The 21,820-nt window shown below is 51.2% G+C and overlaps 1 protein-coding gene across 4 annotated transcripts in view; it reads right to left on the reverse strand.

Annotated features, from left to right (window-relative positions):
• Positions 1-1,300: 1,300 nt before the first annotated feature.
• LOC101442922 (polypeptide N-acetylgalactosaminyltransferase 16) overlaps positions 1,301-21,820 on the reverse strand; it is a 149,744-nt gene continuing 129,224 nt past the window's right edge. For all 4 annotated transcript variants that reach the window (XM_071213844.1, XM_058293221.1, XM_058293220.1 and 1 more), the window contains 8 exons: positions 21,120-21,204; positions 20,719-20,822; positions 15,766-15,892; positions 14,305-14,397; positions 12,768-12,851; positions 7,474-7,615; positions 6,592-6,714; positions 1,301-3,626 (listed from right to left, as the gene is read on the reverse strand). In XM_071213844.1, coding sequence (XP_071069945.1) covers positions 3,489-3,626; positions 6,592-6,714; positions 7,474-7,615; positions 12,768-12,851; positions 14,305-14,397; positions 15,766-15,892; positions 20,719-20,822; positions 21,120-21,204 — 896 coding nt within the window. In that variant the 3' untranslated portion in view covers positions 1,301-3,488. The remainder of the gene's footprint in view (positions 3,627-6,591; positions 6,715-7,473; positions 7,616-12,767; positions 12,852-14,304; positions 14,398-15,765; positions 15,893-20,718; positions 20,823-21,119; positions 21,205-21,820) is intronic.

Genomic DNA, 21,820 nt, shown 5'->3' on the forward strand with positions numbered 1-21,820 from the left:
TCCATTGGTTTCCATAGAAACGTTAGGCAGAGCATCTGCTACCAGATCAAGTAAGCCTGGGCTGGAAGGACCCTGGAATTATTTTGCTGTAGTTACCCAAGAAGATCATCCCACCTGAATTTACCCCTGCCTTCTTGCATGACGGGTATCTGAAAAGGGATGCATGACACAGGGTGTGGGGGGCACCCAGAGGAGCTCAGCGGGGTCAGGGCTGGTTCCCAGGAAAGGACAGAGGCATTGTAACTGAGAGTTAAGAATTGCCAAATGAATCTGACTACTGAATCATTATACAGGTGCCTTTTTACTTTCTAATATATTGTGGAATAGCCAAAAATAAATACCTGAAATTGCTGAAACTCATTGAACTGGAACCCAGATGCCTTGATCTTTGATATTGATTGTAAAACTAAATAACCTTTATCTTGTGATTGCAGAAACCTTGTGATTGGCCCCCATTTGTAGCCCCCCTCCTGTTTTACAACTTTGAGGTCCTATGATCACTAGACAGTCTCCTAATTTTTATTAATGAAGGAACTTGAGTCAGTCTAGAATGAATCCACCCCAATTCCTAAACTGTCTTACTAGACAAAGCTAGATCTAACCAGAATTGGTCTGCCTGACATGCACAGTAGCTTAAACCTAGTCATTCTGCCGCATGCTAGAAAACTAGATCATCTCTCACTTCGTCACCTTTAGACACTATACTCATTAGCACAAATCTCCCTGTCTTTGGATACTATAAACGATGAGAATTACTGCGGTTCAGGAAGACAGAGTTTAGGCCAATGGGCCATTTCATCTCCTGCTTCATGCTTAGCAATAAACCCTCTCTCTCTCTTTGAAACCCCAGTGTCTCATGAATTGGTCATTTAAACACACCGGGCAGAGAACCCCCTGCTTTGCACCGTAACAGGATAGCTAAAGACAAGGGTGGTGGTAGAATGATGGAGAAACCCCTTTGTCTCCCACTCCTAAGCCCCCAGGAGTGTCCTGTGGTGAACAACAGGAGCCCTGGCTCAGCTGGACATGAGGTTGTTCCTGGGCCCTGGTCCTAGGCCTGCTCCAGTGGCAGGGCCTCCTTCTGGCTTCCCCCAGAGCTGCCAGCCCTTTGCCCAGGCAGCCCTGGGGACCCACGGGACATGCAGGCTGAGGAGCAAGACCTCAGGGACAGGAGCAGGTCACACTTGAACACGCTCAGTTTCACTTTCACTGAATGGAGGCCCCGGCTTCCCCTACCAGGCCAGGGAAGGAGGCGCTGAAGGGCTCGGCTCTGTGGTCAGAAAGGAAGCGCTGGTGCCCGTGAGCGTGTGGGAAGTGGTTTTATTCCAGGTGTGTGTTCCATAAAGACAAGGTCCTCAAGGACAGCTAGTGGCACATGCTTTGATCAAGAGGAAAAGCAGAACGGAATAGGGCTGTGCCCCCACAAAGGACGGTTGGCAAGAGCAGGGCCTGCCTGGCCACAGGACACGAGGCAGAGACCCTCTGAGGGCGCCCTGAGCAGCAGTCCTCTTACAAGTACTGAGAGAAGCCCGTGCTCCCCAGGCTGGGGGCTTCCAAGCCGCCTTCTAAGCAGGGGCCGCCCCCTGCCCCGTTCCACCCCAAGCTGCGGCAGGAGTTTTCCCAAGCGGACGGGGGATCTGAGGCCCGCAAGCTGCCCACCGAGGTAGACACACAACAGTGGAGGTGGAGATGGAGAAAACCTCACAATGAAGGACAGGAGAAGTGGGCATGAGGGCAGAGGACCCCATGCTGGCGAGCCCAGGGTGGGGTGGAGGCCCGGGGGCACTGCTGGGAGGCTGCTGGTGAGAGTCCGGGGAGGAAACCAGGGGAAGACCCTCCCGGGGGGTGCTTTACTGAGGACCGCGGGGCGGGTGTGCAGGTTTGGGCACACAAGGGAGAGTGAGGGGGGCATAGGCGGATGGTGGCACCAATCCAGAGCGGAGGTTCAGAACCCCTTGGGGATCGGGGACCTCTTTAAGGAGCCGAGGAAAGCCACAGATCCTCTCCCCAGGAAAATGCACACGTGACCACACACGCAAATATTTGGGGGCCAATTTCAGGAGATTCCCAGACCCTCTGGAATCCATGAACTTCCTTGGGGTCTCTGGAGCCCTGGTCAGTGAAACACTGGCGGCTCTGGGAGCTAGGTGTGTCCATCCCAGGTTGGTTTGCTTTGGGGGTGGGGAGAGCCCCAGAGGCCCTGGTACCAACAGTCTTTTGTCCAAGATCACACTGCCTGTGTCAGTGGGAGGGGGTGGGGGGGGGGGGCAGGGGAATGGGGAAGAGCAGAAGCAGTTCCAAGTTAGGGTCATAGGGTTGGGAGAAAAGAGACCCAGGAGGGTTGAGGAGGAACCAGGAGTTTTCTACATCAACAGGAGCCTCGAGGCAGCTGCCTGGCCACCCCCCCAACTCCCCCCCTCCCCCTCCCCTACCCCCCCCTGCAATGGCTGACCCTCGAGGCAATCACTCCTGCAGTGGGGAGGTTTAGCCTGGAGGTCCCTCTTATGCCTTAGGTGATGTTACTGGCTGCCCCAATACTGTGATGTTATATTTACAGAGGCAAAGACCTTGGGGAAGGCAGGGGTTGAAAAGGAAGAATGAAAATGGAGCTGGAATGTGGTGGGAGGGGGCTCCTGATGGGAGGCTCACAGGGGTCCAGGCACCTGCCGGTCATCCAAGCAGAGGTCTCGGGCTAAGCCATGGCCAAGCAGAAGTGGGGTCTGTTCAATAAACCATGTCCCCTACACTCCCTCTGTGGCCTTCTTGCTAAGAATCTGGGGACTCACAGCAGCAGGACTGGAGGCACAGCCTTGGGCTCAGGCCCTCGGGCTGGCAAAGCCGGGGAGAAACTTTATCCGAGGATGAGACCTTGCTCTTTCGGGGAGGGGTTGCTCATCAGTCCCCGTTCTTCTGCAAGTTACCCATCCATTGCCCCCAGGATCCCGCCTTTCCCCAGCCAACCTGGGCTTGTCCTCTCTCCGGTGGGTCACTGTTTTTAACCTGTCTCTGTAGGCTGCCCTCTCCTTCCTTCTTCCCAGCCTTTAGCTGCCCATCTTCTCCTCTCATGCCCATCACTACAGGCAGATTCCACAGCCCAGCTGGTCCCCCGTGGGGGCTTCTGTCCTGGTGCTCCCCAGCCAACAAGGGGGAGGGTCCTAAACCCACCATCTAGGCCCCCAGGAGGGGCAATGGAGAGGCGAAGGGCCAGGGGGCACCTGCCCAGCTCTGCCCAGCAACAAAATGCCCAGCATCCTGGCCATCTCCTCTCCCAGGCTAAGGCTGGGACGGCAATGCGGGCCGCGGGGTGTGCCGCCCTCCGCCCATCCCAGTACAAGCTTCGGAGAAACGCACGTTGTGGCAGGGGTGTTTGCTGATGATTCTGGCAGAAATGTGAGGAGATGGAAACGGCCCGCTTTACACTCCCCCACCCTAACCCCCTTCCAGTCCCAAAATCTCATGCAAAAGGTCCAGGAGGCCTCCTGCTACCATCATGTGTGCGGCAGCAGCTGCCACTGCTGGGCCGGGGCGTCGGCCTGGCACTTGTTGGTCACCAGCTGGGTAGGCTGCATCTCCAGGCAGAGGCCGCTGAATGCATGCTGGATGAACGATCCTTTCCTCTTCCATTTCTAGGGGCAAAGAGGTGGGGAGGGATTGGATGGAAACAAGGGAAAGAGTGATTGAAAATAACAATAATGTTTATATCTTCAGTTTGCATGTGTGTGAATTATCTTGTATATACTTAGGACACATCTCCCTCATTTAAAACAGACTTTGTGCCCCTTATAGCAGAGGCTCCAAAATTCCCAGTACTCACTGACTCAAAAGAGTGACAGCTTCTCTGCTTCCAGCACACACACACACACATGGTCACACACACGTGCTCACCGCTCCCAATGGCACTCTTTCTTGCTTCTATAATTTGCATGAAGTACTGTCTATTTGGAGGAGACAGAGCAGAGGCCCATGAGCTGAATCTAATCCAGAGATATATTTTGTTTGGCCAGTACAGTGTTTATTTAAAATGTAGTTTTGTTGCCATGTGAAATGCTGCATTTCTCATTACACACTGGGCCCGTTTCCTATGTGATACCAGCTGCTTGGGTTGAGCCTTTGCTCCAGGCCCTAGATGGGGTTCTTGTACCCCAATTTTCACAGTTCCTCCTGGTCTCTCCTGCACTCTCTAGGGGCCTTCACCCACCAGCACCTTGTAAGCATCTGTGCATGTGAGTCCTGGCCTAAATGAATCTTTTACTTCTTAAAACAAGATTTCTTCTCCCTGCAGCTTCTGACCTGGCCATCACCATGAGGCCAGTTACCAACACCCTTCAGCAGGCTCTGGCTTTGCAGAGATGAAGAGAGGCCAGTGGGTGGTGGGTGACTTGAGTTGCCCTATCACTGCGTCATGCACCCTTCACCTCCTGGGGCCTCACCTCCCCCACGTTTGACACAGGGGAGAAGAGTTGCTCCTGTAGAACATTTTGGAAGTGCCTGGATGGAGGAGGAAGTGGGACACTGAGGAGATGATTCCAAGGCTCGGGGAAGAATAAACAGGGAGCTAGGTCCATTTCCGGTTTCTCTCTTATTTCCCTTCAATGCGATCATCTCCATTCTTCGCGTGTCCACCTTGCCCATGCTGGCAACCACGTGGATTGAGGCCAGAGGTCTCTGAAGGGGTGGGGTCTGTTCTTATTGGAGCAGCTGAGGGAAGAGGTGAGCTGCACCAGCTCCAGGGCCAGTGTGAGGCTGCAGGGGTCGGCGGGCGGCGGGCAGAGAAGGGAACCCGCTTGAGCGGTACGTACGGCCACTTTTGGGATGGGCCCATATGGCCCCAGCAGAGAGGGGTCCCTGGCATAAAGGGCAGGGGGAATGGGTGGGCCAGAGCCTTGGCAGCTCTGGGACTCCTTTGCTTTGAGCTCTTCTAGTCCCTGACATTGACCTCTAAACACTGTCAGTTGGGGACAGTGCAGCCGTCCCCTGCCCAGGGGCCCTGCTGACCATGACTGGTGGGGGGTTGTGAGGCCCTCCTGGGGGATCCCCAGCCCTGTGCTTAGGGCTGCCTCAGCCTTTGGCCCTCTGTAATGGCACAGGCTGGCCCCTGCGGCTTCCTCCCCTCGACCCTAAGTTCCTTGGGGTCTAGGACCGTGTCCTTCTTTCATCTTTGAGGCAACATGAGCTGCCTATTCTCTGGCACAAGGAGGGCCACCACTACATGTTAGTTTTATGGTGAATGAATGAATCAACCAGTCACCAGTCATTAGGAGGTGTTCCCCAAATTGCAGGGTTCTCACTTCCCACCAGTGTCAGCAGGCACAGTCTCGGGGCCACTCGATTCTGGGCCTGGCCAGAGAAACCATATCATTTCCCAGGACTCTCCCATCTCCATCAACTCTTTCAGTTCTTGCATATTCCTTGCAAGGTAGGCAGGGAGGGAGCCTTTGTTTTATAAGTGAGCTGGGGAAAGTGATGAGGCTGGGACCTGTAGGCACCATCATACCTGCTCTAGTTCACAGGAGCTCTCCAACACCTAAAAGCCAAGTGGCCTTGGAAATGGGCCAAAGGGGGACCAGGAAGGGAGGCCCAGATTTTGGAAGGCATTGAGCAGTCAGAGAGGTGCTCATCATGTCCTCCTGGGAGGAGAAGACACAGCTGTCCCAGACGCAGGACTTTAAGAGCAGAATGATTAGGGCCTAGTGCAAACCCAGCAGGCTGGGCCAGCCCAGAGTGGAACACGGATGCTTTGGCCCCAAAATGTTTGCGTGGAGGCTGCCCTGGGAGTTACTTGCCAGCTCTGGCCTCAAAAAGGAGGGGTGGGAGTGGGTTGGAGATTTAACCTCTCAGAGGCTGATTCTCTAGGTGCCGGGGAGACTGCAGGCACCGGCCTCGCTGCAGGGGGCGGGCAGCCCGGGGGTGAGCAGGAAAGCACAATGCCCCCAATCAGAAGATGTTTCAGAAGTGGTCCAGAGTCCTCTGGTTCTCTCTTAAACATACACACACACACACATACAGAGGCTAGAAGGATAGATGGGCAGCTTTTCCAGAAGGGCATAGCAGACTGCCAGTCATCCCTACAGAAAGCTGACCCGGGCGAACAGGCAGGAGGAAACCCCTGCAGGCTTAACTCAGTGAGCCTGGCCTATCCACCTATAAAATGGGCACAGAACTAGAACTGCGTGACTGGGTTGCCAGGAGGGTTAGATGAGATGATTTAGGCAAAACTTCCAGCACAGGCACTTGGTAAAAGCTAATACGTATTTTCATTGTAGTAGTTGTCAGGGGTTAGGGATTCAGCCGTTCACAAAGACAAACGGTCCCTGCCCCCACGCAGCACAGGCTGGCAGGACAGACAAACATTAAACAAACAGGTACCAGACGAAGTGTTTCCTCATCAGTAAAATAATAGGTTTGGCTTAGATGTTGACTTACCCTGGAGGGCTTACCTGATCCTCACCCCAGAGGGCTTATCTGAGTCTATATTCTCAACCTCCGGCTCCCCTCCAGGGGCTGCCACACCCACTGAGAGCCCCCTGGGATTGATGGCGGTCAGGCGTCCAGGGGCTGGGGCGGCAGTGTCCCCAGATTGGGGAGTCTTACCTGCCTGCCTTCTCTCGGGTTGCACACCTGCAGTGTGACCCGGGCCCCGGGGGTGGTGGAGGTGGAGGGGGAAAGCAGGCACTTCCCCTGCTGCTGGATGAGATGGTCACTGAACAGCCACTCCTGCAAGGCAGGGACCAGAAAGGCCGGGTCAAAAAAGCGAGATCAGCGATGGATGGATAAATGGATAGATCCGCAATACAGCAACTATAACAACTGCTAATGATGGTAGAAGCCAGGGGCGGGTATATGATGTTTGCTGTACAATTCTCCCAACTCTTCTATGTTTGAAATTTTTCATAATAAAATATTGGGGAGGTGTGTATGGGACAGGGAGTTAAGCTGGAGCTGGCCAGCGGATAATCAAGGATGCACAAGAGATTGGGGAATGGGGCAGGGGGAGAAAGACAGGATACGGCACCAGGGCAGCCAGGGAGCTGGACCAGGCTGAGGTCTCCACGACCCGCCCTGGTTCGGATGTGGGCGCATGGACACTTACATGCTACACATACGAGCACACGCCTGCACATGCATGCACCCACACAGCAGTACAGACACCCTGCTTATGTCATATGAGTTGATCCCCTGCATCCCAGGAGAGAACTGGGCACTGTGTGGGCAGCATATCTCCCTCTGCAAGGAGAAAACGGGTGGTGCACGGAAGGCAATTGTGTGACAGGCTGGAAAGGGGATGGGAATGTGGCAGGAGCCGAACCAAGGAGCAGAGGGTGAGGCTCCAGCTTGCAGGGCCTGGGAGGTGGGTTGTGGAGCGTGTAGACAGAGAGAGGATGAGAAGCAGGAGGAAACCCTCACCCCCTCCTGGACAATGCCCCTGGTTCCTCAACCGCTCCCCCTCTGGACCCAGAGGTCTGGGCAGCTTACCTGGGGTGCGGGCGGGTTCTTGGCTGACCCTCTGCAGATGCCCATTCCAAGCAGGAAGTCCCCAGCTGTGTCTTGGCCCTGGGATTCCAAGCAGTTAACGCCCTGCTTGATGATGCCAGGGAGGACTTCCTTCTCCGGGACCCTGAGAGAAAAGGCAGCTTTCAGGCTCGCCCTCTGCCCACCCCGGGCAGGCACGGCCAGCAGGGGGACGTGAGCAGCGGACGGGAGACTGGGCCTTGGTCCCCAGCAGGCTCTTCCCAGCAGCTCCGGGAGCCGTAAGGGCTGCTCTGGGACCCTAGAGGCAGGCAGCTCAGGCCAGAACAGGGCTCCTCAGTGCAGAAAGAGGAAAGAAAGCCTGGGGGGAGGCTGGGGCCTAAACACCAGCTCTCAAAATGACAGGAAAAGGCTGACTTTGAAGAGGCAAATTTAAAATACATAAATATGAAAATATGTTCAACTCACTAAAGATCAAGGAAATATATACTAGAATTACCACTGTGTATCATATATATTTCCATAATTATTTGCCATATAATGTGTACATAGGTATATATATAGATTTTTTTTAAAAATCTGGCAATAACTGTGGATTTAATCTTCTCACTCTTCTCATATCCTGCCAGTGGCTGTATAAATTGCTCCAACTTTTCTGGAGGGGAATGTGGTATTGTGTATCAAAGGCCTTAAAAACGTACACACCTTTGACCAAACAATTTCACTTCTGAGAATGTATTATCCTGGGGAAATAATTATAGATGTGTACAGAGATTTAGTCTAAAAAGTATTTATCTCAGTGCGGTTGATTTTACTAGAAATTCCTAGATATCCAACAGTAGGGAATGGGCTAAGTAAACAGGATGGAAAACACTGTAGCCATTAAAAATGACTGTGAAAGTATATCTAATAAGGTGAAAAAGTGTTCATAACATACTGTTAGGTAAAACAGGCATGTTTCAAAATAATATATATCATTAAAATATTTGACATGCACAGGAAAATAGGCTTAAGAACACACACGATGTACATGCAGACATGAAGACTGTCTTACCCTGTAGGTGATAAACCTAAGGAGGTGCTGGCCCTAGCAGACTCAAGTCTATATCCTCGGCTTTAGAAGGTTACTATGTTTCTGGCCAGTGGACCCACCCATGGGGGTAAAGGGGAATCAGGAAGGGTTAGAGTCTGACCATGTGCCTTGTCTTCTCTGCTTCCTATTAGCTGTTGGGGAAGAACTCCAGGCTAGGGGGCCCTCGTAAAGGCTCTGGTATTCTTAAACGCGGACATGCTGTAGGAGCTCAGCCACACCAGGTCTCCTTCCTCAGGGCTGGCTGGATGCCTACAGAACCCCAGAAGTGATCTGCCCCCACAGGGCCTCGGGGAGACCCCTTCGTTCTCTCCCATGCTCCTGGAAGCACTGCACACTTACTCCTCACAAGGTCATGCAGCTCTACAGCAGAGGCTGCAAACCATTGCCCTTAAGCGGAATCTAAACTCCAGATAAGTTTTGTCTGACTTACAGGGCGTGGTGGTTGTTGCTTTTAATTAGCTGGCAAAACTGAAAAAAAAAAAAAATTGGAAAATTTACAGAAACATCTGAATTTCCAGCTTCTTTTTGGAAAAATAGTAAGAGGCTATGCTGAGCCTGCCTCCCTGCCCGACATTAATTCACTGTAGTCAGAAGCAGCTGCCCCCCTCTGCGTGGGGCTTTCGCATCCCAGTTTGCCACAGTCCCCACAACTCCCTATTGTCTCATACCCAACCGCTTTATTTTTATTACCACTCTAAGGGTTTGAATTTGCAACCCTTACTAATATGGCCTGTGCATGAATTCAAACTTACCTAATTCTGTATCCAAGTTTGTCTAGTTTCCGGAAAGTCAATTAAGTGATATAGGCTCTACAGGCTTTGAATATTCAGGAACGATATAGACTGAATGTGTATTTGAACTTACATCCAGATGGAATGTGGGCGATAGGTTAATTCAAGCTTACCTGGTATCCGAACAAACCCCTAAACCCTACTAAAAAAACTAACAAAGAGTCTTTTTGGTGCCAAAACTTCTCCTGGCCCCATCCTGTGTGTCTCTTGTATGAAAAAAAAAACCGGGCTCGGTTTTTTTGGACAGAATTCCACTGAGCCTGGCCGGTCATAATAAATCTTCCTTCTCAGAGAATTCCTGCATCCCAGCCTTCAATACGCCATCCCTGAATCCTCTAGTCTGCTACTACAGTACCAGTTACTTGGATGTTGGGGAGCGATGGCTCCACCTCTCTGCTTCATCCAGGGTCTATCTGTTTTATTTCCCTTCTCTATCGGGACAAGTTCCCTTCTGGCTGGGGCCTCTTTTGAGAACTGTGCTCTGGGAGAATACGCAAGGGGTCTAGACGGTGTTCCAGGGCCCCGCTCTTTATGCCTCCCTACCCCTGTTGCTCATGAAGTGTCCCAGCTGGTCAGCTTTCACTGCCCAAGTGTGGCGACGGTCCCCTAAGCCTGACCACTGACACTCACAGAGCAAGCCTGGGGCCCCAGACCAGATGCAGCTCCTGAGGCGCCTGTGTGGGTGCGGCACAGGAGCCGCTGGGATGAGACACCCTGGCCTTCCCCAGCTCCCCAGTGGGACGGGGTTAAGCTGTCCTTTGGTGGGTAGCCCTCTTGGGTCTGCATCCAGTTCCTCTCTAAGGGCCTCCTCCAGGCAGGTCCTAACCGCCTTTGTAGAAAGACAGTTGACGGTCTTTCAAGGCACTTCACTTCCATCAGTTAGAAAATTGCCAGAATATACTGGCTTTGTCAGAAGAGAGTTTATTGCCATCTGCCAGGAATTGCTGAAATAAACAGACCACGTCTGCGGGGTGGCTGGTACCCTCCCAGATGTGCTATGCAATCCTGGCCACCCTAATTAAAGTAAAAAATTAACAGTTGCTGAAGCTAGAGACAGAGCTCCAGCCTGAAGAAGGGTTAGCGCCCTGGCAGGACTGTAGCCAAGGCCTCTGCCTTCAGCCCCTCAGTCTTCCCGCCGGTCGTTTATATTATAAGTGGGGGCCACTATTAGGATCCCTGCTTGGAGGAAAGTTGGTACCATTTGCACCCATAGATATCCTTTCTAACCACAATCCTGATCTACTCCTGGCCCTCACCCGGAGAACTGAGGCAGAATATGACTGAGTTGGCAGTGGGTGAGCCATCCTGGTAAGACTGAAGTGTGGGCATTCTATCTTAACAACAACAACAAAACAAACAAAAAATCTAAGTAAAATATTTTGTAAAAATGTTGGCACATGAACTATTGACCATGATTTGCAGCAATGCTTCAATAGGTGTCCACTAATTATAACAAATGTGCCACACTAATGAAAGATGTTGTTAATAGGGGAAAGTGTGGCGGGGGGAGGGGATGAGGTATACGGGAATCCCCCTATATTTTCCATGTATCATTTGTGCAATCTAAAGCTTCTTTCTTAAAAAAAACCACACATACAAAAAAAACGTTGGCACAGTGACAGAAGAAACAGAAGGTGACTTACACGCCTCATTTAACAAAGCTGGTTTCCGCCACTCTCCTGCCTGGTGATGGATCCATGTTTCTGATGGTTATAAAATTCTTCCTCCTCTCAGTCCCGGAGTGTATGCGGTAAGGGGACGTGGCAGGGAGGGCACCCTTCCAGCCCTCCTCCCGCGCCCCGCAGTCTCCCCAGCCCTTCCCCACACCTGCCCCTCGGCTCCAGCCAAATGTTGCATGAACTTCCATAGACTGGAAAGAAATGAGTTCTTTTGTCCTCAGTGTCTCAGAAAATGACACATCTGAATGGGTACTGTCCTCTTAGAAGTAGTGGCTTCAGGAAGTTGTTCATTGATTGCATTTTTAAAAATTTGATGTTCTTCCCTTCACAGCTGTCACCTGGGGGAGCTGGGGTTATTCGGGCTGCCAACTTTTCTTGCACTGATGCTGTCCTTGCTCAAACCAATTGGGGAATTCCTTGGAAATTGCTAGCAGAGTAAGTTTAACCTTCTACTTTATAGTCACTCTGTACTTAGGACACTGAATTGATTATCCAGGTTAATCATCTAGCTTATTCACCAAACTTGGCTACAGTCTAACTATGGCTATTTTCCAAAAATCAAATCTGCCCTCAAAGGACAAAGATTTGCTTCCTGAAAGGATGTGCAGGCTCTGAGGGCAACTCTGAAAGAGGAGTGTTCCAGAAAGCCACGGCAGCATTCTTGGGAGAAAGCTGTCAGTGGTAGAATGACCTCAGTTCCTCAAGGTCACAGCCGTAGCAGGGAGACTGCTAATTTCAAAGACATTAGTTGAGTGCCTGCCTCCCTGTGACAGGCACTGTCCTAGAGGCTGGAGGTAAAGCAGTGAAGGAAACTTCACTGCTCATGGAGCTTACAGTCAAGTGGAGGGGTAGATGGACAACTAAAGTAATTGGCCACATAGGTAATATGCAAAGTAGTGATAAGGTCTATAAAGAAAAATAAAGCAGGAAATGGGGGAAGGGGCAAGGTACTTCCAGTTTAAAGTATTTAGGGAAGGTGTCCCTGAGAAGGGGGCATTTGAGTCAAGATCTAAAGGAGGTGAGGAAATGAGCTGTGTAGATGAGCCAAGTCATTGAAAAGGATTTTGAAATAGGCAAAAAGAATCCTTTCTGCCCCACTCTCAGCTGTTACTGCTTTTCGGTCCCACAGCCCTACTTAGTACGGACGCACACTTACATGCAGCTGCAAGCCTGCGGTACACACCACTTATGTTTGGATTCCTCATTTGCTGGAGCAAACACCTCCCCGTGTTTTCTCACAGTCTTTATGATTATAATATTAATGGTGGCAATAATATTTGTTTACATCAATGTTTGTGATTGACTAAACCCAGATCCTACTGTTAGTTGTTTTTTGTTTTCTTCACAGCAGCAGAAAGGCCGCAATAAGTATCTACTTGCTGACTGCATTTTGGTTTGGTTTCTTTATTTCCTTAGGATACACTCCCAGGAGGGAGAGAATAGGTGAAAGGTGGGGAAGGTTTCTGTGGCCTTTGTTACAAAGCGCAGTGCTGCTTTTCCAAGGCGACACTGTCCTTTTCTAGCTCTAACGTGTGGTCTGTTAAAAACTCAGTTCCCACCCCTCCTAAATTCTAACTCCTCATAATGCCTCCTCAGTTCCCCCAGAGCGTTCTGTGAAGATGACCAGCAGCAGCTGGGCAGAGCCAGACGCTCTGCGTGGGGAGAGCTAAGGGTGTGGCGCCCCCAGGCCCCAGGCCCCACCCTGGCCAGATGCACAGGACTGAGGGCCGCACTCACGTGAGCTCAGGGTAGACATTCTCCAGGTACCAGCGAAAGGACTTGCAGTTCATCTTCTTCCTCTGCTCAATCCGTGTAGCCACACTGAAGGAGAAGGCCAGGCTCAGGCGCCCCTGAGGCCCCGGCAGGTGGGTCCTGCCTCCCCCCCACCCCAGGAAGTCAAGGGCCAGGAGCCGCCCACACCTGCCCTGTCCAGCTTTGGCCACCGCCTTACATCGTTATGTGACCTGTGGCCTCCGGCCCCAGGTCTCCTGGCCGTTTCTCGCTCCTCTTCTCAGGCTCCTGCCCAGAGCTCCCCCTTCCGCATGAACCCAGCCCACAGACTCCTTATTCTTGGCTTCTCACTCCCTGAGCCCTCAGCATACCATAAATTGGTCCTTATTTCCTTACAGAGCAGAGCCTTAATTAACGGAAGTTTTCCTTTCCTGCATTCCACTTTAGGAGAAAGCCTCTAACGACAAGAAAAGCAAGCTTTAAACATCGTTCAGGAATTTTGGCAAACAGGAACAATCTGCTGTGTCTCTGGGACCAGCTGAGATGTGTCTGACCTCACCTTCCTCATCTAACCTGACCGCGATGGCCTCTGACCGGAGACCCTCCTCACTGCCTCTCTCAGCCTCAGTTTTGGCTCTAGGCTTCTGGGAGCCACTTACCCCACAGGCTTTTATTGAGATGTATGCACATACCATACGCTCCATCCAAAGCCTCATAGGTTTTTGTGAGAACCCAAAGCTTTAAGGGGTGCAAAGTGCTTAGCTCATTGCCTGGCACAGGTAGGTCCTCAGGAAATGTAAGGGCCTCTTTAAAAGAAACATTCAGTGGGCCTAGCTGTTTTTACTCTAAGAGACAGATATAAATAAGTGTCTATATTTAGCACTAATGATGTTTTCCAAACTTTTTTTTGGCCACAACTTTAAGAAATAAATACATCTTACAATGTGATCTAGTATATACCACATATATATACATGTACACAAACATATATAACAGAAGCCAGAAAGTAAAAAAAAAAAGAAAACAGAAGTTAGAACGTCACAAAACAATACTAACCTGAAGTTGCAATAACTGTGGGTTTTTTTTCCTATCTGTTCTGTACTAATCCCATCTCTTTCTCTTTAAATTCTGTTCATGACCTACTAAATTGATTTCACAACCCACGTGCATGTGCATTTTGAAAATGCTTAACTAGCCTGTAATCAGAGTCTGAAAGGAAAACAGGCTGTCAGATTTCCAAAACAGTGGGTGGAGGCAAGCACCGAGTGTTTTCTGTGGCAGCCCCTCCCTAAGCACTCACACAGATGTCCCCTCCCCTGCGGGCAGCTTGTGGAGGGGCAGCTGCTGCCCCAGGCCAGCCTTCCCTGGTTCTCTTCCCCGGGGCTGCATGCTCTGCATTGCCTACCCTACCAGGGCCAAGAAGAGCCCATCAGCGTGGCAGTCCTGGGGAGACTGGGAGTGCTTCCCAGGCATGCAGACTCTCCTGTATTCTGCTAAGTTGTGCTAATACGGGCGGAGGGAGGCACACAGGGGAGGGGCCCACCTGCCGAAAGCCTTCCCAATGGCTGAGGGCCGGGCCTCATAGTAGTATTGTTTGTATTCGTCCATCCACACCTCTGCAGTTCGCTTGGTATTCCTACAAGGAGAGGAAAGAGCAGAAAAGGTCACTGGGGAGGTGACAGGGCTGGGCTCAGGGTCCAGGTTAGTTCTGTGTGGTAGGAAGGAATGAGAACCTCAGGAGTGCGGGCAAAACAGGACTGATGGGGTGGTGTAGTCTTGTGCAGTCCTTTGGAGGACAATCTGGTGTAGGCATGTACACTCCTGGACACTCTACTTCAAGGAATCTGTGCTCTTGAAATATCCGCATGTGTGCAAAAGCGATATTTGTTTACCAAACATCGGCAACAGCCTAAATGCCCATTGGTGGGAGAACAATGAATCACTTCCACATGGTGTGGTACTAGGTGGCCTCGGAAAAAACCGCCGTGGTTGGTATGTGCTGATATGGAAGGATGTCTATAATTTAGTACTGAAGGGAAGGAAAGCACCCTGCAGAAAATATATCCAGCACAACCCCATTCATATGGGAAACAAAAACACAGACCTATGGTGTGTCTGTCTCTCTCTACATGTATAAAAATATATATATGAAAATGTATGAAAAGACCTGAAATGATAGACAACAATCTATGAATAGTAGTTACTTCTAGAGATACAAGTGGGATATAGAAGAGTAAGAATGAGTAAAAAGGGATTTCTACTTTCTTCTCTATATAATATAAAGAGTAAAACAATATACCATATAATACATATACAGCTAGGTGAATATGTAACATATGTCTGTACTGTTTGAATGTTCACAGTGACCATGTATTCCTTTTATACTTATAAAAATAGTAAAAATGGAATAGGCCAAACAAAACAAAACAGGAAGCCATCCAGTTAGCTAGCATTGGGTAGATGCTGCTACAAGCTGCCCCAAACTGCACAAATAAGCACAGGCCTGATGAGGTTAAGAATCATCTTTATAAGGAGGGGACAATGACAACTCCCTGCTTGCCACCCCCATTAAGAAGTGAGTCTTGGGGTGGTCTGCCACACCTTTACCATTCCCCCTTGAGACCAAGCACACCCCATAGCGGGGGGCATGGTGTGGATGGACAGAAGCTTGACTAAGTCAGGGCTGGGACACTGGCATCCATACCCAGTACCTGGAACTCAATTAGTGGGGGGCAGTGTGCAGTCAGTCATTTGGCTGGTTTCCCAAGACTCTCATGAACGAAGGCCAGAAATATCTGGTGGCAATACTCGCACCTTCATGTTCCCACCCCAGAAAGTAACTGAAGTCCCAGGATGTAAGGCCTGGGAGAGGGAAGATGGGGACACTGAGGCCCAAAGAGGTGGGGTAACTGCCCAAAGCCACAAGGTGAGGAGTTGGTAGCGCTGGGCTCTAGAACCTAGGTGTCCTGGCTCTTAGTTCAGTGCTCTTTCCACTAAGACCTACCTGATATAGGTGAGGGCATTGCCCTCGGGGAAGTTGTAGGGGTGCCGTTTCCTGAAGACGTGGCCCACGCGGCTGCAGGGGACGATCTCCAAGCTCCCACCACACATCCACACCCTGAAGGAGAGCTCTGCAGGAGATGGCAGCCGTCAGGAGCGGGGAAAGTCCCCTCAGCAAGGCCCCACTGGGTAAAGAGGGAAGGGGTTGGCGTCCCCTCGCTTTGGCATTTCATTGAAGGGACACGTTGGAGCTCCGGGCCTGTTTAAATGATGTGCACCCACTCTCGTACATGTCCCTGACTGTTCACCCCATGCATGTGTGCACGCACACACACACGCACGCACACATACACACTCCTTGCCTCTGAGCCCTAGGAGAGCAGGGAGAAAAGCTGTGAAGGAACCCCAGGACTGTGAAGAGAAGGAGAACCGCAGCCAGCAGCAGCAGCATTTCCAGCCTCCACCCAGGAGGCCCTGTCCAGATACTAGCTAAGGAAGAACACGTCTTCTTGTTGGCCAGCTCCAGACCTCTTTCTTGGCCCAGGGGGTCTCATTTCCAGGCTACCTGCTGGCCCTCTGGAGACACGCTTTCTTTTGGTAGTGTGGGAGAGCTGACAGAGCTTTGGCAGAAGCCTGTGGCCCCCAGGGGTGTCAGGGGGTGCAAGAAGTGGCTATTTAGTTTCCCAGAAGGGGGCATGGTAAGTAACTTTGTCTCTACTCCCTGATGATCATTTCTGGTAAGGATTCACCTTGGCAGCTGGCTGAACCTCATGTGATCTCTTCCAATTTCCTATTTTTTCTCATATTAACTCTGCATATTAATCCATAACCCTGCTTTTCTGTCATTGTGGGGTTTTTTGTTCTTTGTTTTTTTAAATAAGACCATCTCTTTCCTGAATTCCAGCCTGGTCTTTCTACCAGCCCCTAGGACACTTGTGGCTCCCTGCCAGACCTGGGGGCTCTCACCTGGCAAGACTGGTCAGGGCCCTCCCAGTGATTAGCAAAGGCAGGAACAATGCCCCCCTTCTGGCCAGTCGGTGTGCACCAGGGGCTTCCAGATGTGGGGCAGGGGCCTGGCCATTCCGCCCAGCTGAACCCACACGCAGCGCTGGGTCTATGCACGGGCTTCCCAAGCCCGCAGCCTGCCAGGGCTCCGTCCCTCCTCCAGTTCTGAGTTCTGTGGCTTAGAACTGGGGACAGACCCAGGGGACAGAAGATCTGCACTCCAGCTCCATCTCTGCCAGGTGAACACTGTAATGCTAGTTAAGTGACTTTATCCCACTGGGCCCATAGTTTTCATGCTATTATTAACGATTATTATCATTGACAACAGCAACAGTACTGGTAATTATCCATTTTCTGAGCACTTACTGTGTGCCAAGATCTTTACATCCTAGGTCTAACTGAATTCTCACAGCATCCGTAAGTTGGTATTATCACCCTCATATTTTTTGATGAGGACTGCACAGCTCAAAGGTGTTGAATAACCTCTCCAAGGTACCCCAAATATTTGGTTGCAGAATTGCAATGTAAAGTTCATACTTTGTCTAGCACGTTGCACTATTTGAATCAGATTTTTTAGTACATCCAGCACATTTTTAGTGAGCAACAATTACATGTCACACACTATTCTAGAATGCCTTACGCTCTAGCGGAAGGATATAGGAATCAGTAAAATAAGAAACAAGAAATATAAGTAAACAGGAAATGGGAATATGTAGTAAATCAGATGGGGATAATTGCAATGGGGAAAAATTAAGCAGGGTAGAGAGGGGAAGAAAGTCAGTGGAGTAGCAGTTGAAGGGGGGTACTATGATTTTTTTTTTTAGGTACCAGAGTCAGGACCTCATATGTGGGAAGCCGGCACTCAACCACTGAGCCACATCGGCTCTCCTGAGTTTTTTTGCTTGTTGTTTGTTCCTTTGTTTTTAGGAGGCACCAGAGACCAAACCTAGAACTTCCCATGTGGGAAGCAGGTGCTCAATTGCTTGAGCCACATCCGCTCCCGGGACTATAACTTTAAATAAGTTCATTAGGGAAGTTTTCACCGAAGACATTTGACCCAAGACCTGAAAGATGTGGGGGATGGAGGCGTATGTTTTTCAGAAAGAGTGTCCCAGACAGAGGGATCAGCGAGGTCAAACACCCCGAGGTACCTAGAGGCTGCCTGGCAAGTGCAAGGAGCAGCAGGGAGGCAGTGAGGGAGGTGAGCGAAGTGGGGGATGAGGGTGAATTAAAGGTGTGTGTTTTCTGGGGAGGGCAGGGGAGCAGATTGTGTAGGGTGTGGTTGCCAGCCTAAGGACATTGGCTTTTGCTCTGAGTGACACAGGAGAAGTTGTAGTTAGAGAAGTTGTAGTTTTACAGAAAAATTATGCAAAGTACAGAGTTCCCATAATCCCCCCACGCCCACATACACACACAGTTTTCTCTATTAACACTTTCTTGAAGGATTTTAAGCAGAGGAATGACGTGACCTATGCGTTAAAGGATTCTGAATGTGAATCCCAAGGTTTTCACATTAGCTGCTCGAGGTGGCCTCTGGGCTCCTGGTTTGGATCGTGGGGGACACAGGAACAAGTCTCAGCTTGGGCATCTCCCTTCCTTCAAAAAGGAAGGAAATGAAAGGCTCAAACCCACAATGTCAGGCGTCTCACAGCTGAAAAGTGGTCTCAGCACTGAACATCTAAGCACCACAGCTAGCCTAGAAACTTCTTTGAATTTATCCTAAGAAACAAAACCCTCCCCAGAACCGCTCCACAGTTCACCTTTCAAGTTCCCCATCCACTGAGCCCTTGCCTCCGGCAGAGTCTGAAGTTAGCTGTTTGATCATTCACTTGTTTCTCTGTCAGTCCCCAGCCTGAAAGCAAAAGGCCTCAGGATCCAGCGAGAGAGACCGTTAGTTTCCCAGGCTTGCACGTATTTACAGGAAACCAGCATTGCCAAAGCTCCCTGCAGGCTGAGACCAAGGACACAAAGGAGATTCATGTAGGCGCCACGAAAGGGTCACCATAACCCAGACCCATGATTGGCTCCTCCAAGCGCCTGCCTGGAAACGGTTTCCAAGAGTACGTTACAAAGAGAGGAAAATCCAATGCCTGTTTCCACTATGGTTGGTTGTGAGTCGGAAGTGGGCCTGTTTGAAGTCCCACTGTTGGTGCGTGTCCCAGTCAGGGAGAAGGAAAAAGAGGCCTGCTCCAACATCTCAGAAAAACAACACGTAAGCTGCCTGGGCCCGTAAGGGAGCTTTCTGACTGAAATCCGGAAGGCAGTGTCTACCCTCCTGGTGGGTGAGATACCACCAGCCCCACTTCTCTCACAAGGAACCTGGTCGGGATGAAAAGGGCAACATGGGAAAGGGCTCTGCCGCGGACCGGGGCACTGCGAGAGCAAAGCTGGCCTCGGTATTCGGCCTGCCCACAAAGTCCTTGGCCACACTCCCAGAGACCTTCTGGGATCACTCCTCACCCTCCGCCACCCTGCTCTGTGGGGCTGCCAGTGTGGGCTGAGAGATTCAGCAGCAGGAAGCACCGGCAGGAGGGTGAGAAGGCGGAGTGGAGAGTAAGGGCTGCGCACGCCCAAGGGCCACCGTGCTGCCAGGGGCCCTCTCCACTCAGCTCCCTCAGACCCAGGGGGATTCCCCCTCCCAGGGGTCACAGCCCCACCCAGTACGCTCCTAGCCCTTGTGGTTCCCTGTACCCTGTCCTCACTGGGTAAGTCATCCCTCTAACAAACACTCCTCAAACCCCCATGTTGGGTGTGCCCACTGTATCCTGCCAGGACCCCGAGGAGTCACCCACTTCATCTAATCTGAACCTCACAACACCCTGGGACACTGGCACTCTTCACTTTCCCCTTTGCAAATGGAAACTGAGGTTCAAAAAGGTGACCTTCCCAAGGACACCCAGCCCATGCAGACTGGAGCCTGGAGTCCAGCTCCAACCCCAGCCCATGACCTTACCACAGGGCTCTGCAGCCCCTGCACAGTGTGCAGAGAAGGGGGCAGGGGGCAGCAGAGCCGCTCCAGCCTTCTCTGGGTCCCTACTGAGCCATTTTGCCCAGCTTCTGTCACCTTCACAGGGAGGGGAGGGCCAGCCTCCCCTCCTTCTGGGTCTAGAGACTTCCTTGTGGCCTCAAGAGTTATGATAATGGCTGCCCTCACTGTGCTAAGTTTTTTTTTAAATTTATTTTTTCATTTATTTATCCCCCCTCCTTGCTGCTTGCTTGCTGTCTGCTCTCTGTGCCCATTCGCTGTGTGTTCTTCTATGTCTGCTTCTCTCCCTTTGTTGCATCTTCTTGCTGCACTGTCAGCTCTCCGTGGGCGCAGGCCAGCCTGCCTTCACAAGGAGGCCCTGGGAAGCGAACCCAGGGCCTCCCATATGGTAGACAGGAGCCCAATCGATTGGGCCACATCTGCTTCCTCTAAGTATTTTCACTCATTGTCTTATCTAGTACTCAGCACAACCTCTTGAAAAAGCTTGTGGAAGCTTTCACCTGCCCAGCGCCAAACAGCTGGGAGGAGGTAGGACCAGGATCCACACCCAGGCCACCTGGCCTCATCCCTTACACTAACCTCACCCTCTACTGCACACCTCCCAGCCTTTCTGGTAGCTAGAAGATGCACGCAGGGAAGCAGCCTCATAATTAACCTGCAGTCCACATTACGGTCTGAGGGTTCTTCCATGCACGTGTTTCTCCATGTGGGCTTAGGCTCCTCCTGAACATCTAAATCTCTTTGCTTACTAGCTGTGTGGCTCTGGACAAATTACTTAATCTCTCTGTGCCTCGGTTTCTTTATCTGTAAAATGGAGCTATTAATAGTCCCTACCTGACAGGGTAGTTGGGAGGACGAGAAGAATCAATACATGGAAAATCTTTAGAAGGGGGTCTCCCACATAGAAAGAGCTCAATCAGGATTACCTATTATTTTTATTATTACTGTCATTATTTTCCAACTTACCAAAATTCTCTCCTCCCCAGATGTCCATTTGGGCATCGTACTTTCCCAGGTGGTTAAACCAGGACTTGTCGATCACAAAGATGCCTCCAGCTATGACAGGTGTCCTGGGAGCAAGGAGAGGAAAGAGCCAGTGTAAGAGATGGAGAAGCCAGAAGCCCCCACGGCCCTGGGACCTGAGGCCGTTTCCTCCAGAGCGCCCTGCTCAGCGCCCCTGGGGCAGGATCTGGCCAGCAGCCTGGTCCCACACAACTGTTCCCGGGGTCTCTGTCCTCTTTGTCCCTGCAGGCAGAGCCCAAAGACACGGACCAGAGTCAGGGATTCGATCATGTGTCTCAGGAGCCCCAGGTGACTGATCAGCCTCCCCGGAACCTCCCGGGCCCCTGGCCCACAGCAGCCTTGACCTTATAGGCCTGGTGGGGTCTGTCCGGGTCATCTTCTGCTCAAGGGGGATCTGCTCCCACTTGAAATGCAGGCTCCAGTCGAATCCTAAGGGACAGAGCAGGGTAAGGATGGGCTCATGGCGGAGCCCACCTGGGGCTGTGGAGCCCCTCCCTCCGCCACCCCTCAGAGCCTCCCTTGACCAGAGTCCTGGCTTGCAGAAGGCCCTGGGCTCTCTGTGCATCGTTCCTTCCTTAAAACGAGACAAATGCGTGCCCTCGTGGAGTTCACAATCTAACGGGTGAGCCAGAGACTATAAAGATAAATAAGAAGGAGGATAATATGTCGGTTGGAGTGGTGACTGCTAAAAATTTATCACGCTGTTTTAGTAGGGCTAGTCAGGAAACACTCACTGATGAGGCGACATTTGAGTAGAGACCTGAATGAAGGACAGGTCCACGCAGTTACCTGGGGAAAGGGAATTCCAGGCAAGGGGAACAGCGTGTGCAAAGGCCCTGAAGTGGTTTCTCAAAGGGGAAATGCCTGGCTCCCTTTAGAATCCCACCCAAGGAGTCTAACAGCTGTGTCCATTTATTGGGAGTTCAGGCCCCAAGTGAGAAACCCACTATGCCTACTGGTTCCCCGCAGCAGATTCTCTAGAGCAGCTCTGTCTTGCTCTAGAGAATCTAGAACAATCTGCAAAGATGGAACTGTTCTGTACCTG

This window comes from Dasypus novemcinctus, chromosome 3 (genome assembly GCF_030445035.2).
Source record: "Dasypus novemcinctus isolate mDasNov1 chromosome 3, mDasNov1.1.hap2, whole genome shotgun sequence".
In the NCBI taxonomy this organism is placed as follows: domain Eukaryota; kingdom Metazoa; phylum Chordata; class Mammalia; order Cingulata; family Dasypodidae; genus Dasypus; species Dasypus novemcinctus.